Below are 19,829 nucleotides of genomic sequence, written 5' to 3'. Positions count from 1 at the left end.
CATTCGTTACTAAGTTCTATAGTATTCAAAAATGAATTATTAGGGGGAAAATAACTCTAGGTTATCTAATCTTAAAACTAGGGATTTTCCGACTCCTGTTTTGTGACAGGCTATCGACGACTTAAAACTAAATCGGGGAAAGAAGACCATTAAGTTATCGATTGTCTTAACTTGGAGGCTACACGAGCAACGGTTCCAGAGTTAACTAGAACGGCTCATTAATTTGCCAGCGGTCCATATCAGATATCTTTTTAGTGGTCATAACTAAACATCTTTTTATATGGGTTAATCTTAATAATTATTCTTCATTTAGAGATAATATATACAAAACTACGATCTACTAGAATCATCATATGTTAAAAAAAACGATGAGTGCAGGAAAGGTTGAGGAATGTAGTAAAAAGGGTCTGTTCCTGATATCAGTATGTTAGCTGTAATAAATAAAGTTTTAAAAATTACAATATTCAATCATCTAAATAATCTTAGTGGTGTAAAAACGATTAGTGATAGGGTGATAAGAGGATTATATTATTAAAAAATGTCTAATTCTGATGTACTTATCAATATTGCAGTTGTAATAGATAAAGTTTTAAGAAATGACTATATTCAATCAGCATCCATCTTAAAGTCAATCGAATCATCAATGGTAAATGTTAAAATAAGTTTATTAAAATTTTTGTCTTAAATCTAATCAACATCCATCTCAAGAGTATCAATTAAATAGTGCCCAAAGGGAAGCGTATCATAAGAACCCGGAATGTGTTGTCTTTTATCATCATTAGAGCTGAGCGCAATCTTGCTTTGAGTTATAGAATAAACTTGGTGTTTATCAGAGCGTATAAGATTTTGCGTGGCAGTCTTTGTTGTGAAGGTATCTAAACATTCTACGTAGTCCTCAAAAGTAATTTTAGTATTTACTACAGATTTCTTTACCCCCTTCGCCTTCTTTGTAACACCATAATTTCGTATAATATTATCAATTTCATCATCCTCATACTCTTGTTCTTTCAACTTCCCCCTCAGCTTTTCAATGTCATTATCTGTGGTAGCTGCTTTTGTCGTGTATAATTTCGATCGGAGTCCTATGTAATCGGTCATAATGCAGCCATTATTCTCATCTTTCATTATGCCCAATACCTTCTTATTAACCAGAGGGATGTTGTAAATGTTATCTTTAGGATAGTCTGAGGTATCAAAATATTTATAGCAATCATGTATCATTGCTTCATACGGGTCTTTTTCCCGTATCTCCACAATCACCGAATCTGTATCTGTATAGCAGGTCGAAAAGTTTTCTCCGAACCTGCTAGCTAAGTAGCCATATTGGAAATCATATATGGTTGTTTTCGCCAAATCTAAAATACTCATTCCAACATAAATCGGTTTAACTAACCATATTTCCGCTCTATGCATCTCAACAGCAATCAAATTGTCATTAAAGATAGTGGCGTTTTTAAACAGGGGGCTACTTATTCTAGCTTCAGCTCCATAACGACCCTCCCACTCTGTCAGCAATTTAATATCAACGCGCCTGCGCACACACTCTAAAGTCTTACCGAACACTGCATTGTTCATAAGCTTAAACAGATTCTTTTCAAACTCATTTTTTGCTGCCTTCCGGAGATTTGTATTCAAGTCGATGTATGACTTTAACCAAGGAGACTGCTTAAATTTCAGGACTCGATGAATCTTTTTTAGTATTAATCCATGAGCTAGCGCTTGCTTCAAGGCCCTGTAATGAATTACATATCTTTCTTTATCATGAAGGGTAGCCATTAATTTGGTCAGCTCTCGCGGACGTTTAGGAGGTTTCATAGTTTTCGGGTTCAAGGATTGGGGACAGAAAGGGATGTCATTATGACGATCATGGAGATGTTGAGGGTACTCCAGATCGACCTCGAGAATGCACCCTTTAGAAGAATCGTCCGGAATACTAAGAACGTCGATGTTAGTATCAGTCCACTCGAAACCTCCAAATGGAAGATATTGCGACATTGCCCACCCATATTGATTATTGACATCGAAATACATCAGATAGGAGTCGGGCTTAGATGGGTCGTAAGATACCATGTACTTGTTATTAGCATGAACACGACGTTTCGAGCAAACTTGACTCAAACCGCCACGAATGCCACGCTCCACAAACAAATGCATATCTGGATCAGTTAAAAGTTCAAGTTCCTGTTTTGTATACTTAAGCATTGCATCCCACGTGAATCCAGGTAGAGTAAAGTAATGAACGGGGTCAAGATTATATGTTTCGAGACAACTGGAGCGGAACCGCTCAAAAACATCGGCAAGAAGAAGAATATCTGTTTTCATGTAGAGATCGACGTAATCTCCGAGAGAAGAACAAGAGAATGAGGACCAGACTTGGAGGGCGCGATGATAATGGCGGCGAGGACAAGGTTTATCTTCAAGTTTATTATAAAAAGACTCGATAGACGGCAGACATGTTTCAATAAAGCGATCAAAAGAATCAATATAATCATAAGGCATGATACCTTTCGCAGTAAGAAGAATGAACTGCTCCTCGGGAAGGAAAACATATTGAGAGCGGAGATTAGGATATTCGGTCAAATAAGAAGAGAGCTTATCGAGAGAAGACGCCATAAATCGAAAACTATCGATGAAACGAAATTTAATTCGAGCATCATTAATGTGTTTAGTGAAAGATATATATTTTTCCTTTGTAATAGGAAGAAGATCTACGGGACCTTTGATGTGAGTAGCAATATCAGTAACAATGAAGTGTGCATCATATCCGCTGAGGTTATGAAATATCACAGGGATAGTGTGAGCATCTTTGTAATTAATATTACACCCTTCATGAGCTGCAAATCTATAATTATTTTCTGGGATCAGGTGATTATGATCTCGAATTTTCTTATCGCTGGGGGAGAAGCGCTGCTCACAAATATGACAATGAGTGGCTGATTGAAAATCGCTCTCTTGCTGAAATGTCATATTAATATCAAATGGACACATAAACACCGTAGAAACATCCTCAGCAAGCTGATTTAGTTCATCTGCGAACCATTTCATGCAATCTTTTCCACGATATGATTTGTAAAATGACAGAGAATTATCATACGAACATTTAAAGTAATACCCAACGGCAGCAGGTATATGTTTTTGATAGGTAGTCTTTTCAGCACTATGTTCCAGAACGCTTTCGAGATCTGCGTATACGGCGAAGGGGGCTTTTAGTTTATTCCTGAAATTCTTAAATTTTAACATTTTTTGGCTTTCTTCAGGCATTTTAATGGCTGTTTCATTTATTCTTTCACAATCGTTGATGTGAGCTTCTAGCTGTGTAGATGATGAAAATGGTTGTAAACATCGATCACAGATAAGATCCATTCGCCCTTTGCAGCATGTCTTATGAATATTTAACTTTTCTTGCGATCGAAAATAATGGAGGCAGCCATCACAGAAATATTTTGTTCCATCACATTTGCTAAGCTGCTTGGAAAGGAGGCGAGATAGATTTTTTATCCAAACGTAATGATATCTAACTTGCTCGTCATTATTATCTTGTATCAAAAGCAGATTCACATGTTTATCCTTCTTGTTTTTTGTTAGGAAGGTTGGGAGGGTCGTATAGTTTTTATTTTCCTTTTTCAAAATGTATACATTGATCGATATATTATTCTGCTTTTCAAAATTCGGAATCTGTTTGATGGTCATTGGCCACTGAATACCTTTAAGTTTTAATATGGTCGAGTAATGTGGGTAAGATGACATTAAATCAGAGTTACTCCGACAAGGATATAATGCCGATATGACAGCCCATGCAAAGCATGCCTCATCATCATTCTTAACATTAATGCATGCCTGTTTTCTTTTTATCTGAGGGGGAAGTTCAATGTATGAGGAGCCAAGCTGTGGTGTAAATTTGTTTATATTAACCCCCAGGTTAACAACCGCTTTTAGTGCCCAGCCACTATCTCTCTCTTGGAATTCTTCCAAGTCTCTGTTGATGGGTTCCACTACTTTTTTCTTGAACCATTCATCAAGATTGGTGTCTCTATAAATAGCTGAGTTTGAAGTAGTGAAGTACTTGGTTTCATTTATCATCTTTTCACCTTGAGCAATCTCGAACTCTCCTCCAAATGCTATGTTAACTTTCACTGCAGCGTTATTTTTTAAGGCATTTTGGATTCGTCGCTTGAACAGAGCTTTGCAATCAACCAGGAAACTTCCCGGGTCCTTGTGTTTCAGGTTCGAAATGACTCCAGTCTGAATTCTTGAATTAAATGTAGATACAGAGTCATCCCATTGTACCCTACGCTTTGCAGTCTCCGGTAGAGTTTTTAGTCCCGCCCCCTTCTTCTGTTCGGCTTTTAGTTGGTTTCTTAACGTTTTCACCTGCCGCATCTGGGCTTCGAGGTGGTGCTTTTCGCCAATCGTCTTTGCAAACCTCATTCTATTATTAATCATTTTAATCGCTTTTTTACACTCTACCAACCCTTTTCTTAACTTTTTATCATTATAATTGTCAGATATTAACCCCAAGATGGATGAAATATACATAATAAGTTTAGCCAACATGTTAAATTAAAACTAAAAAATTTAATATTAAATTATCAATAAAATTTTCTAAAATTGCCTATTTAAAGCAAAAATTATGAAAAGGTCAAAATTATCAAAAAAATTCAAAAATTAAAAAAAAAATCAAAATCAAAATTTACCACACACCGGAGCACACGTAAATGATTTACCAAAGCACTGAAGGAAGATCTGAAACAGAATGAGAAAATACAAGTTACGTCAAGTATTTATTAAACTTTGGTCGGACGGAAAACTGAATGGTGATACGTTATGCTCAAAAGGCCCCTGAAATGAGTAGATTTGTGCTTGTTTTCTCATAAGAATCAATGTAAAAGTGCTGTATTTAACATATTTATTGAAATCATCAAATACTTCATCCAGTTCAGTGCTGATAGTTATAAGTTTATTGCATGTGTTCATGGACTTGATATCTGATAGATTGGTGTCAGGTTTTAGATAAATAGCAATTATTTCAAAATTTACCTTAATCGTATTGTGCTGATGTAGATATTCACTCAAAATGTTCAAAACTTTGGGTTTAACATGTTTTAAAAATCAATTATAATCCAGTTTTTATCACTACTAAAACGATAAGATGCGATTCTGATTTAAACGCATGCGTCAATTTTAAAACACATCCATATATCACTTCCAATTTAAGCGGTCTTAATCTTTTTTCGGGAATATAATAATCACCATTAAGCTTATTATCACTATTTACATTTCCGTATTTACATATGTTCCTACGTCGCGACAGCTTATCCGAGCGCGAAAACGATTTATTACACTTACTACACGTATTATAATTCACGATAAACTAATGAGGAGCTCCACTAATTTGCCTTAAATAGGATAAAGATACGAGAATATTAACCCCACCATATCATTTTTGACGATGTTGATCGATAGTTATTTTTAGACCGAACACCGGCTAGTCTAGTCTGCATCTTGTTTGATATATATTTTCTTCATGCGAAATGAGGAACATCTGGCAATTGTGATAAATTAAGAAAGATGATATTGTGGGAACTCATTTCTTGGTTTTTCTCATACAAATTGGCAGCTGTCGTAAAGCGGACATTAAGACATAATTAAAAAAATTTAACTGAACCTCCACACACACTGTGAGAAACACAGTTGGTATTTTTTGTGAAGAATATAACTATGCATCTGCCGATCTAAGCACCGAGGTTTTAATATCTAAAAATAACTTAAGCATCTGGCAGTCTACTCAACATCCGGGCATGCCAGATGAGGGAGCAACGGCCAACAGTGGTAGTGATGATTCGGTATAAAAATAGCATTAAATCATTAACATATTTAAAGCAAAGGCCTCTTCTTCTCGTCTGGCGAAAAGTGTAATATACAGTGGGTAGTCAGAAAGTCAAACCAATTCTTCTTTCCGTCTATCGCAAAGTATAATATACAGGGTGTAGTCTGAAAGTCAAACCAATTTTTCTTCTCTACATGTGTCGCAAAGTATAATATACAGGGTATAGTCAAACCAATTCTTCTTTCCGTCTGTAACAAAGTATAATATACATGGTGTAGGTAGAAAGTCAAACCAAGAACCAGGAAATAAATTACAAATATAAGAGCACACGAGTTATGAAACAACCATCTTACAAGCAAAAACGACACAGCATATAATGAAATCAGTAAAATAGCGAAAAGGCAAGACGTCATAATCAGGGTAAAACCTCCATATATATTTGTGAATGGAAGAAACAACACAAGATATAAAATTAAAGTGTTGGAAAACTCATACCAAAGTAATATGTATACGTGTGTTCAATATTTCTATAAACCTTGTTATTTAATCTAATCATGAATTAAAATTTCTAGTGTAAATCTTAAGATCCAGTTTGAGATAGGATTTCAATGTTCCTTTTTATTTTTTCAAATAATTTAAGATACCGCTTATTTGGTTATATGTATACCTACAGTTGCAGCATCAATAATATTACTTATTTTGTAATTACCCACCATCCAGATAATTATTGATAAATAAAATATGTATGATTAGCAGCAGAGTCCCAGGTATTTGTCACATTTTCCGTTCATTTTTTGTATTTTCCAGATATTTTTCTGAACTCTCTTATTATCCATTTATTTTTTGAATTTTGCAAGTATTTTTAACATTTTTCGTAATTTTTCGGGTATTTTTCATATTTTCCATATATTTTTCTGAACTTTCTTATTATCCATCTATTTTTTGAATTTTGCAAGTATTTTTAACATTTTTCGGGTATTTTTCATATTTTCCAGATATTTTTCTGAACTCTCTTATTATCCATTTATTTTTTGAATTTTGCAAGTATTTTTAACATGTTTCGTAATTTTTCGGGTATTTTTCATATTTTCCAGATATTTTTCTGAACTCTCTTATTATCCATCTATTTTTTGAATTTTGCAAGTATTTTTAACATTTTTCGTAATTTTTCGGGTATTTTTCATATTTTCCGAGGTATTTTTTAACATTTTGTCATCCACTTAAAAAAAAAACGACAACAACGAAAATCTTCTATGTTAACCATTTTCAGTTGTACTGTTACAAATACACCACATTATTCTTAAAGATTTTACAAGGTCGGCTGAATGTCTCCGGACCTGCGTATAATTTGTCTCCTTTTCATTACTGAGAAATTGCAACGAATTTGTCTATTTGGCGAAAAATATCTAATTGACACAATTTTATAGGAAAACTTTACCGTTGTACCGTTTTATTCACTGTTTTCATTTGTTGAGTAACATATTTAAATTATTTTTATTTTAAATAGTTTCATAGTCTTTTCTAATTATCATTCTTTATAGCTTATTTATCCTCCGCAAGACTTCCGCATTTGTTATATGGCTCAGGTAGTATATCGTCGTCATCAGACCCAAACTTCGTATGTAAACTTTTTGACGAAATCTACTTTTGTGGTATGACCATACATCTAGTCGACTTTTATTGTAAGACCTCGTAATAAAATTATCGGTAGATATGAGGTTTGGATTGTCATTATATTTCTTTCGATCTGTACAATGTCAGGTTACTCGTTTTTATACAAACTTTCTACTATATACCTAATAATTCTAGTAACTATATAACTAGTAATTTGAAAATATTAAACATACATACTTAAATAAAATGAGTAGTGTAATTATGTACTAGCAAAATGAGCAGGGTCAACGATCTGGCCATCTGGCAGTCTCGACATCCGGTCTAAAAATAGGGTGAGGGAATATATGATATTGTACTAGCAAAATGAAGTGGAACATCTGGCAGTGAACACCTGCATCCGGTTTGCTAGGACATAATTACACTACTCATTTTATTTAAGTATGTATGTTTAATATTTTCAAATTACTAGTTATATAGTTACTAGAATTATTAGGTATATAGTAGAAAGTTTGTATAAAAACGAGTAACCTGACATTGTACAGATCGAAAGAAATATAATGACAATCCAAACCTCATATCTACCGATAATTTTATTACGAGGTCTTACAATAAAAGTCGACTAGATGTATGGTCATACCACAAAAGTAGATTTCGTCAAAAAGTTTACATACGAAGTTTGGGTCTGATGACGACGATATACTACCTGAGCCATATAACAAATGCGGAAGTCTTGCGGAGGATAAATAAGCTATAAAGAATGATAATTAGAAAAGACTATGAAACTATTTAAAATAAAAATAATTTAAATATGTTACTCAACAAATGAAAACAGTGAATAAAACGGTACAACGGTAAAGTTTTCCTATAAAATTGTGTCAATTAGATATTTTTCGCCAAATAGACAAATTCGTTGCAATTTCTCAGTAATGAAAAGGAGACAAATTATACGCAGGTCCGGAGACATTCAGCCGACCTTGTAAAATCTTTAAGAATAATGTGGTGTATTTGTAACAGTACAACTGAAAATGGTTAACATAGAAGATTTTCGTTGTTGTCGTTTTTTTTTTAAGTGGATGACAAAATGTTAAAAAATACCTCGGAAAATATGAAAAATACCCGAAAAATTACGAAAAATGTTAAAAATACTTGCAAAATTCAAAAAATAGATGGATAATAAGAGAGTTCAGAAAAATATCTGGAAAATATGAAAAATACCCGAAAAATTACGAAACATGTTAAAAATACTTGCAAAATTCAAAAAATAAATGGATAATAAGAGAGTTCAGAAAAATATCTGGAAAATATGAAAAATACCCGAAAAATGTTAAAAATACTTGCAAAATTCAAAAAATAGATGGATAATAAGAAAGTTCAGAAAAATATATGGAAAATATGAAAAATACCCGAAAAATTACGAAAAATGTTAAAAATACTTGCAAAATTCAAAAAATAAATGGATAATAAGAGAGTTCAGAAAAATATCTGGAAAATACAAAAAATGAACGGAAAATGTGACAAATACCTGGGACTCTGCTGCTAATCATACATATTTTATTTATCAATAATTATCTGGATGGTGGGTAATTACAAAATAAGTAATATTATTGATGCTGCAACTGTAGGTATACATATAACCAAATAAGCGGTATCTTAAATTATTTGAAAAAATAAAAAGGAACATTGAAATCCTATCTCAAACTGGATCTTAAGATTTACACTAGAAATTTTAATTCATGATTAGATTAAATAACAAGGTTTATAGAAATATTGAACACACGTATACATATTACTTTGGTATGAGTTTTCCAACACTTTAATTTTATATCTTGTGTTGTTTCTTCCATTCACAAATATATATGGAGGTTTTACCCTGATTATGACGTCTTGCCTTTTCGCTATTTTACTGATTTCATTATATGCTGTGTCGTTTTTGCTTGTAAGATGGTTGTTTCATAACTCGTGTGCTCTTATATTTGTAATTTATTTCCTGGTTCTTGGTTTGACTTTCTACCTACACCATGTATATTATACTTTGTTACAGACGGAAAGAAGAATTGGTTTGACTATACCCTGTATATTATACTTTGCGACACATGTAGAGAAGAAAAATTGGTTTGACTTTCAGACTACACCCTGTATATTATACTTTGCGATAGACGGAAAGAAGAATTGGTTTGACTTTCTGACTACCCACTGTATATTACACTTTTCGCCAGACGAGAAGAAGAGGCCTTTGCTTTAAATATGTTAATGATTTAATGCTATTTTTATACCGAATCATCACTACCACTGTTGGCCGTTGCTCCCTCATCTGGCATGCCCGGATGTTGAGTAGACTGCCAGATGCTTAAGTTATTTTTAGATATTAAAACCTCGGTGCTTAGATCGGCAGATGCATAGTTATATTCTTCACAAAAAATACCAACTGTGTTTCTCACAGTGTGTGTGGAGGTTCAGTTAAATTTTTTTAATTATGTCTTAATGTCCGCTTTACGACAGCTGCCAATTTGTATGAGAAAAACCAAGAAATGAGTTCCCACAATATCATCTTTCTTAATTTATCACAATTGCCAGATGTTCCTCATTTCGCATGAAGAAAATATATATCAAACAAGATGCAGACTAGACTAGCCGGTGTTCGGTCTAAAAATAACTATCGATCAACATCGTCAAAAATGATATGGTGGGGTTAATATTCTCGTATCTTTATCCTATTTAAGGCAAATTAGTGGAGCTCCTCATTAGTTTATCGTGAATTATAATACGTGTAGTAAGTGTAATAAATCGTTTTCGCGCTCGGATAAGCTGTCGCGACGTAGGAACATATGTAAATACGGAAATGTAAATAGTGATAATAAGCTTAATGGTGATTATTATATTCCCGAAAAAAGATTAAGACCGCTTAAATTGGAAGTGATATATGGATGTGTTTTAAAATTGACGCATGCGTTTAAATCAGAATCGCATCTTATCGTTTTAGTAGTGATAAAAACTGGATTATAATTGATTTTTAAAACATGTTAAACCCAAAGTTTTGAACATTTTGAGTGAATATCTACATCAGCACAATACGATTAAGGTAAATTTTGAAATAATTGCTATTTATCTAAAACCTGACACCAATCTATCAGATATCAAGTCCATGAACACATGCAATAAACTTATAACTATCAGCACTGAACTGGATGAAGTATTTGATGATTTCAATAAATATGTTAAATACAGCACTTTTACATTGATTCTTATGAGAAAACAAGCACAAATCTACTCATTTCAGGGGCCTTTTGAGCATAACGTATCACCATTCAGTTTTCCGTCCGACCAAAGTTTAATAAATACTTGACGTAACTTGTATTTTCTCATTCTGTTTCAGATCTTCCTTCAGTGCTTTGGTAAATCATTTACGTGTGCTCCGGTGTGTGGCAAATTTTGATTTTGATTTTTTTTTTAATTTTTGAATTTTTTTGATAATTTTGACCTTTTCATAATTTTTGCTTTAAATAGGCAATTTTAGAAAATTTTATTGATAATTTAATATTAAATTTTTTAGTTTTAATTTAACATGTTGGCTAAACTTATTATGTATATTTCATCCATCTTGGGGTTAATATCTGACAATTATAATGATAAAAAGTTAAGAAAAGGGTTGGTAGAGTGTAAAAAAGCGATTAAAATGATTAATAATAGAATGAGGTTTGCAAAGACGATTGGCGAAAAGCACCACCTCGAAGCCCAGATGCGGCAGGTGAAAACGTTAAGAAACCAACTAAAAGCCGAACAGAAGAAGGGGGCGGGACTAAAAACTCTACCGGAGACTGCAAAGCGTAGGGTACAATGGGATGACTCTGTATCTACATTTAATTCAAGAATTCAGACTGGAGTCATTTCGAACCTGAAACACAAGGACCCGGGAAGTTTCCTGGTTGATTGCAAAGCTCTGTTCAAGCGACGAATCCAAAATGCCTTAAAAAATAACGCTGCAGTGAAAGTTAACATAGCATTTGGAGGAGAGTTCGAGATTGCTCAAGGTGAAAAGATGATAAATGAAACCAAGTACTTCACTACTTCAAACTCAGCTATTTATAGAGACACCAATCTTGATGAATGGTTCAAGAAAAAAGTAGTGGAACCCATCAACAGAGACTTGGAAGAATTCCAAGAGAGAGATAGTGGCTGGGCACTAAAAGCGGTTGTTAACCTGGGGGTTAATATAAACAAATTTACACCACAGCTTGGCTCCTCATACATTGAACTTCCCCCTCAGATAAAAAGAAAACAGGCATGCATTAATGTTAAGAATGATGATGAGGCATGCTTTGCATGGGCTGTCATATCGGCATTATATCCTTGTCGGAGTAACTCTGATTTAATGTCATCTTACCCACATTACTCGACCATATTAAAACTTAAAGGTATTCAGTGGCCAATGACCATCAAACAGATTCCGAATTTTGAAAAGCAGAATAATATATCGATCAATGTATACATTTTGAAAAAGGAAAATAAAAACTATACGACCCTCCCAACCTTCCTAACAAAAAACAAGAAGGATAAACATGTGAATCTGCTTTTGATACAAGATAATAATGACGAGCAAGTTAGATATCATTACGTTTGGATAAAAAATCTATCTCGCCTCCTTTCCAAGCAGCTTAGCAAATGTGATGGAACAAAATATTTCTGTGATGGCTGCCTCCATTATTTTCGATCGCAAGAAAAGTTAAATATTCATAAGACATGCTGCAAAGGGCGAATGGATCTTATCTGTGATCGATGTTTACAACCATTTTCATCATCTACACAGCTAGAAGCTCACATCAACGATTGTGAAAGAATAAATGAAACAGCCATTAAAATGCCTGAAGAAAGCCAAAAAATGTTAAAATTTAAGAATTTCAGGAATAAACTAAAAGCCCCCTTCGCCGTATACGCAGATCTCGAAAGCGTTCTGGAACATAGTGCTGAAAAGACTACCTATCAAAAACATATACCTGCTGCCGTTGGGTATTACTTTAAATGTTCGTATGATAATTCTCTGTCATTTTACAAATCATATCGTGGAAAAGATTGCATGAAATGGTTCGCAGATGAACTAAATCAGCTTGCTGAGGATGTTTCTACGGTGTTTATGTGTCCATTTGATATTAATATGACATTTCAGCAAGAGAGCGATTTTCAATCAGCCACTCATTGTCATATTTGTGAGCAGCGCTTCTCCCCCAGCGATAAGAAAATTCGAGATCATAATCACCTGATCCCAGAAAATAATTATAGATTTGCAGCTCATGAAGGGTGTAATATTAATTACAAAGATGCTCACACTATCCCTGTGATATTTCATAACCTCAGCGGATATGATGCACACTTCATTGTTACTGATATTGCTACTCACATCAAAGGTCCCGTAGATCTTCTTCCTATTACAAAGGAAAAATATATATCTTTCACTAAACACATTAATGATGCTCGAATTAAATTTCGTTTCATCGATAGTTTTCGATTTATGGCGTCTTCTCTCGATAAGCTCTCTTCTTATTTGACCGAATATCCTAATCTCCGCTCTCAATATGTTTTCCTTCCCGAGGAGCAGTTCATTCTTCTTACTGCGAAAGGTATCATGCCTTATGATTATATTGATTCTTTTGATCGCTTTATTGAAACATGTCTGCCGTCTATCGAGTCTTTTTATAATAAACTTGAAGATAAACCTTGTCCTCGCCGCCATTATCATCGCGCCCTCCAAGTCTGGTCCTCATTCTCTTGTTCTTCTCTCGGAGATTACGTCGATCTCTACATGAAAACAGATATTCTTCTTCTTGCCGATGTTTTTGAGCGGTTCCGCTCCAGTTGTCTCGAAACATATAATCTTGACCCCGTTCATTACTTTACTCTACCTGGATTCACGTGGGATGCAATGCTTAAGTATACAAAACAGGAACTTGAACTTTTAACTGATCCAGATATGCATTTGTTTGTGGAGCGTGGCATTCGTGGCGGTTTGAGTCAAGTTTGCTCGAAACGTCGTGTTCATGCTAATAACAAGTACATGGTATCTTACGACCCATCTAAGCCCGACTCCTATCTGATGTATTTCGATGTCAATAATCAATATGGGTGGGCAATGTCGCAATATCTTCCATTTGGAGGTTTCGAGTGGACTGATACTAACATCGACGTTCTTAGTATTCCGGACGATTCTTCTGAAGGGTGCATTCTCGAGGTCGATCTGGAGTACCCTCAACATCTCCATGATCGTCATAATGACATCCCTTTCTGTCCCCAATCCTTGAACCCGAAAACTATGAAACCTCCTAAACGTCCGCGAGAGCTGACCAAATTAATGGCTACCCTTCATGATAAAGAAAGATATGTAATTCATTACAGGGCCTTGAAGCAAGCGCTAGCTCATGGATTAATACTAAAAAAGATTCATCGAGTCCTGAAATTTAAGCAGTCTCCTTGGTTAAAGTCATACATCGACTTGAATACAAATCTCCGGAAGGCAGCAAAAAATGAGTTTGAAAAGAATCTGTTTAAGCTTATGAACAATGCAGTGTTCGGTAAGACTTTAGAGTGTGTGCGCAGGCGCGTTGATATTAAATTGCTGACAGAGTGGGAGGGTCGTTATGGAGCTGAAGCTAGAATAAGTAGCCCCCTGTTTAAAAACGCCACTATCTTTAATGACAATTTGATTGCTGTTGAGATGCATAGAGCGGAAATATGGTTAGTTAAACCGATTTATGTTGGAATGAGTATTTTAGATTTGGCGAAAACAACCATATATGATTTCCAATATGGCTACTTAGCTAGCAGGTTCGGAGAAAACTTTTCGACCTGCTATACAGATACAGATTCGGTGATTGTGGAGATACGGGAAAAAGACCCGTATGAAGCAATGATACATGATTGCTATAAATATTTTGATACCTCAGACTATCCTAAAGATAACATTTACAACATCCCTCTGGTTAATAAGAAGGTATTGGGCATAATGAAAGATGAGAATAATGGCTGCATTATGACCGATTACATAGGACTCCGATCGAAATTATACACGACAAAAGCAGCTACCACAGATAATGACATTGAAAAGCTGAGGGGGAAGTTGAAAGAACAAGAGTATGAGGATGATGAAATTGATAATATTATACGAAATTATGGTGTTACAAAGAAGGCGAAGGGGGTAAAGAAATCTGTAGTAAATACTAAAATTACTTTTGAGGACTACGTAGAATGTTTAGATACCTTCACAACAAAGACTGCCACGCAAAATCTTATACGCTCTGATAAACACCAAGTTTATTCTATAACTCAAAGCAAGATTGCGCTCAGCTCTAATGATGATAAAAGACAACACATTCCGGGTTCTTATGATACGCTTCCCTTTGGGCACTATTTAATTGATACTCTTGAGATGGATGTTGATTAGATTTAAGACAAAAATTTTAATAAACTTATTTTAACATTTACCATTGATGATTCGATTGACTTTAAGATGGATGCTGATTGAATATAGTCATTTCTTAAAACTTTATCTATTACAACTGCAATATTGATAAGTACATCAGAATTAGACATTTTTTAATAATATAATCCTCTTATCACCCTATCACTAATCGTTTTTACACCACTAAGATTATTTAGATGATTGAATATTGTAATTTTTAAAACTTTATTTATTACAGCTAACATACTGATATCAGGAACAGACCCTTTTTACTACATTCCTCAACCTTTCCTGCACTCATCGTTTTTTTTAACATATGATGATTCTAGTAGATCGTAGTTTTGTATATATTATCTCTAAATGAAGAATAATTATTAAGATTAACCCATATAAAAAGATGTTTAGTTATGACCACTAAAAAGATATCTGATATGGACCACTGGCAAATTAATGAGCCGTTCTAGTTAACTCTGGAACCGTTGCTCGTGTAGCCTCCAAGTTAAGACAATCGATAACTTAATGGTCTTCTTTCCCCGATTTAGTTTTAAGTCGTCGATAGCCTGTCACAAAACAGGAGTCGGAAAATCCCTAGTTTTAAGATTAGATAACCTAGAGTTATTTTCCCCCTAATAATTCATTTTTGAATACTATAGAACTTAGTAACGAATGAATTGATACCAAAGTATCGGTGTTTTAACATTAATAAGAATACATAAAAGATGTCCGACAGATCAATAAAAAGATGTCTACTAAACCAAGTAATAGAGTGACCTTAGTAAGTAAGTTAAGTATATTGCCGTTATTAAATATATTATCATATAATGTAAAATATTTCATTCCTACTAACCATCACCCCTACTAACATGGCGGTCTATGTAGTCGTACCTTCACGTTGGTGGCTGCTGTTAAGAATATATTTTTGTTTTTTCAACAAATTTATGTTCGACCGAAATGACTACCTTTCATTTATTTCATGCTTACATTATTTTTATTCATCGCTTTACTCACATTCCATCGCTTAGATGCTAACATTATTTTATTAACGTTTACATATTATATTTAACCATTACTTACTGCTTGACTGTCCTTGCTAACCTTTTTTCAGTCTATGTAACCTAAATTAATTTATGGGCATAGGTAAAATACAGTACAATGTTTTTTTTTTATTTTAATACTACTGCTTATTTTCACTATGTTAAATGCCTTTTCTATGACCACATATGCATCATATCTATATATCCAACAATTGTTTGTGCTATGCTATATTGTTGAACGATTTTTCTAATAAAACATATATTCCCATTTTTTTTTACCTGAGTTACCTACCTACAAAACATATTACCCGACTTGCCGTAGATAAAATAAAGTATGCAACTCACAATCACGATTGGATGGAGATTTATGAATAGTAGTGTTCAATCATAGAAGACGGTGGGTGTTTGTTGGTTTGGCCGTAAGGATGGTATATGTCTCTAGGAACAGGTGTGTGATTGGCTGGAGATTCATGTATAGTAGTATTCAATCGTAGAAGACGGTGGATGTTTGTTGGTTTGGCCGTAAGAATGGTATATGTTGAATTGGTTTGACTTTCTGACTAAACCCTGTATATTATACTCTGTGATACACGGAAAGAATTGGTTTGACTTTCTGACTAAACCTTGTATATTATACTCTGTGACCGACGGAAAGAAAAATTGGTTTGACTTTCTGACTACACCCTGTATATTATGCTTTTCGACAGACGGAAAGAAAAATGGTTTAACTTTCTGACTATACCCTGTATATTATACTTTGCGAGAGATGGAAAGAAGAGGCCTATGCTTTAAATATGTTAATGATTGAATGCAATTTTTAGACCGAATGTTTACTCCCACTGTTGGTCGTTGCTCCCCTCATTTGCCCTGAAGTACCGGATGCTGATTAGACTGCCAGATGGTTAAGTTATTTTTAGATATTAAAAACCTTGGCGGTTATTATTAAGACATGCAGATGTCTTTATTTCACACAAACTAATCCTTCCTCATCACGCTTTAACAAATACAAATATAATGAAGTATAGCAAAACATTACCTTATTAAATTTATGAGAGACATATGCTGCCTAGAAATATTCATAAACGGGCGTGGTGTTATAAATTTAGATTCGAAAGTGGTGAGGGAACACATAAGTAACAACGTATGCGAGAATGCCGTGTCCCCTTCCAAACCTCACACGCCACGAGCGGACCAATAACAACGGAGATAACTCGTCACGATCAGACGAGCCTTCGCGCATGCGCAGTCGCAAAACGAGACAAAAATGACCAGAATGAACCTTAGCGATTTCTTATGGGATTTAACACGGGGAAATAGGCCGAACTGTTACAGTACTATTACTCTTATAAAATCAAAAAATCTTACAAGAAGTTCCAAGATCAAAATCTATAAATCCATCCTCAGACCTGTACTAACATATGGTTGCGAAACGTGGACCATGACCAAATCAAACGAAGAGAAGCTCAGACGTTTTGAACGAAAAATACTTCACCTCGACATTAACACAAAGCGACTTCCGCTTATCTAATTACATTTAATAGTTCCCCGTTGATTTTTATTCAAGATGGCTGTCTCTCAAGTGCCTTTTTAAATAACTGATCCGACTAAACATTGAATTTGGAAACAAAATGTATTCATTCATTTTAACTATTTAGAATGGGAAATAAGCCACAATATTATTAAAAAATGATTTTTATTAACGTTTCGACGCCCAAATCGGGTGCCGTTGTCAAAATACAAAATACTATTAACATAAACAAAAATGTTGTTGCTTAGTAAAAAAATTTTTCTAATAATTTATTTAATTTGACTCATTTATATCGGCAATTCAGATACATATGATACATTTTAAAGTAGAAAACTTTAAAATGATATTGCCAATATTTATGAGTTGCGTTCCTGGGACGACTTTACTGAAAGATAGTTCATTCGATTACATGAAATCAACCCCAACTCAAGAATATCCGTCACAAAAAATCATAGCATGTGATCTGTCTTTAAAAAGACAACCACATGCAACGGTGACATTAAAATTCTCGCGTTAGAGATATCATAGTAAATCACGAGGGAAAACCAGGAAAAACCTCGTGATACTATCCCGACTCGTAAGTATTTGGTCTTACATTGAATATTGTGGCTTATTTCCCATTCTAAATAGTTAAAATTGTAAAAATGCCACAAGAGAATAGCTTTAGTATTCATTCATTTCTTACAGCTTTGTATATTTTATTCACTCAGCCACGAATAGCCTTCAAAACTTGTTCTTTTCGTCTATCGAGCATTCTGGAGTTGGCTTCGACTTATCAGTCTTCGCTGCTTCCATTTAAACCGTCTCCGATTTCTAATTAAAAGATCCTGGAAGAGTTTAGGATTCGAGTTTTAAAAGTTTTAATACCGGAAAGAGGATTACTTGACTAAAAGGTGAAAGATTTCATTAATTATTTTATCTGTACTTTTAAATTGTTAAACGAATATTTCGTTATAAATTACGAAATAGCTGATGTAGACTCATCTATTGGCCATGCGCTCTATACAGGGTGATGAATTTAAAAACGGGCCATAGGAAACTCAATGTAAAATTCTAAACTGTTGAATTCCTGCTTCCCTAATTATTCTACATCAAAAGACCCGAGAAACTATTTATAGAGGATTGAAATCATTATTGGAAACAATTGTAAAAATTGTTCTACGAATTAAACACATTCCAAAATTTTGTAAAATATAATAAATTTTATCAAAGTATTTGCCAAATTCAGGCTACACACAGTGCAAGAGTGTGTATAAGGTTGCCTTCGGCCACAATGAAATTATTATATTAACATTATTTTGAACTGTCAGTATTTTTATTTTATCGTTTTTATTGTTTAAAAAACAATAAAGTCGAAAAGATGTCCTCAGTTGAGGAGAAAGTAGTAACAATAAAGATGTTTTATTCAGTCAATAGTTTGCGAACTGTCAGAAATAGTAACGTGTGACCTTACTTTTACGCACTTACTTAGATATGGCAAATGTATTCTATTTTTAAAAATTTCGGACTCTGTTTAAATCGTAGAACAATTTTAACTTTTGTTTTTAATACAGATTTTAATCATCTACAAATAGTTTCTCATGACTTTTGATGTAAAATAATTAGGGAAGCAGGAATTCAACAATTTAGAATTTTACATTGAGTTTCCTATGGCCCGTTTTCCAATTCACCACCCGGTATACGTAGTATATCGTAGTCATGTCTCTAAGTCCATCAAAAATCAATGACTTCCAACAAAACCTAGAAGATGCTCTTTCTTTAGATCAAGTAAATAGTGACCCTGAGAGCACTTGGATCTATCTCAAAGATAAGGTAATCGAGGCTGCAAAAGACTGTGAGGCAGCGGTTTCCACTGGCCGTAAGCCATGGATATCTGATAATACGTGGACTGTGATTCAACGCAGAAAAGAACATAAAACTAGATACGGAACAAACGATGAATACAGAGCGTTATCGAGAGAAATCAGAAAACAGTGTCGCAAAGATAAATAAAAATTAGATCTCTCAAATATGCAGAGATATAGAGGAACATGGCTGTCGAAATGAACCGAGGGACTTATTCCAAAAGATCAAACTCCTTACCAAAGAATTTAAACCTCAAACGTGGTCTGTAATAGATAAGGAAGGTAATTTAAAGACCGATACTGATGAAATATTGGAAACATGGCGAAACTACTGTGACGAGCTATATAAAAATAACGAGGTATCAGCAAAAAATCAGTGGCCTTCTGACTACCCTAGAGAACCTACTGTCTTACTCGCTGAAGTCAAAGATGCAATTAAATCACTAAAGAGAAATAAATCCCCAGGCATTGATTCAATACCATGTGAAATACTACAGTTACTAGGTGACAAAGGATTACATATCATCCATTCTAT

General features: G+C 34.1%; 2 protein-coding genes across 2 annotated transcripts; one reads left to right on the top strand and one right to left on the bottom strand.

Annotated features, from left to right (window-relative positions):
* Positions 1-687: 687 nt before the first annotated feature.
* Positions 688-4,443, bottom strand: LOC126878587 (uncharacterized). The gene has a single exon (XM_050641396.1). It carries the CDS (start codon positions 4,441-4,443, stop codon positions 688-690), a length of 3,756 nt encoding a protein of 1,251 aa, XP_050497353.1.
* Positions 4,444-11,114: 6,671 nt separating this feature from the next.
* LOC126878583 (uncharacterized) lies at positions 11,115-14,870 on the top strand. Its single transcript, XM_050641384.1, has one exon. The coding sequence runs from the start codon at positions 11,115-11,117 to the stop codon at positions 14,868-14,870; it is 3,756 nt and encodes a 1,251-aa protein (XP_050497341.1).
* Positions 14,871-19,829: the final 4,959 nt, after the last annotated feature.

The sequence above is a fragment of the Diabrotica virgifera genome, chromosome 1 (assembly GCF_917563875.1).
Source record: "Diabrotica virgifera virgifera chromosome 1, PGI_DIABVI_V3a".
Taxonomy (NCBI): domain Eukaryota; kingdom Metazoa; phylum Arthropoda; class Insecta; order Coleoptera; family Chrysomelidae; genus Diabrotica; species Diabrotica virgifera.
Note: the sequence above shows the minus strand (reverse complement) of the source record. Positions and strands in the feature narration are given on the sequence as shown.

What these genes read in the sequence shown, in the direction of transcription:
- LOC126878583 (XM_050641384.1), top strand. Translation starts at nt 11,115, where the DNA reads ATGATTAATAATAGAATGAGGTTTGCAAAGACGATTGGCGAAAAGCAC.
- LOC126878587 (XM_050641396.1), bottom strand. Translation starts at nt 4,443, where the DNA reads ATGATTAATAATAGAATGAGGTTTGCAAAGACGATTGGCGAAAAGCAC.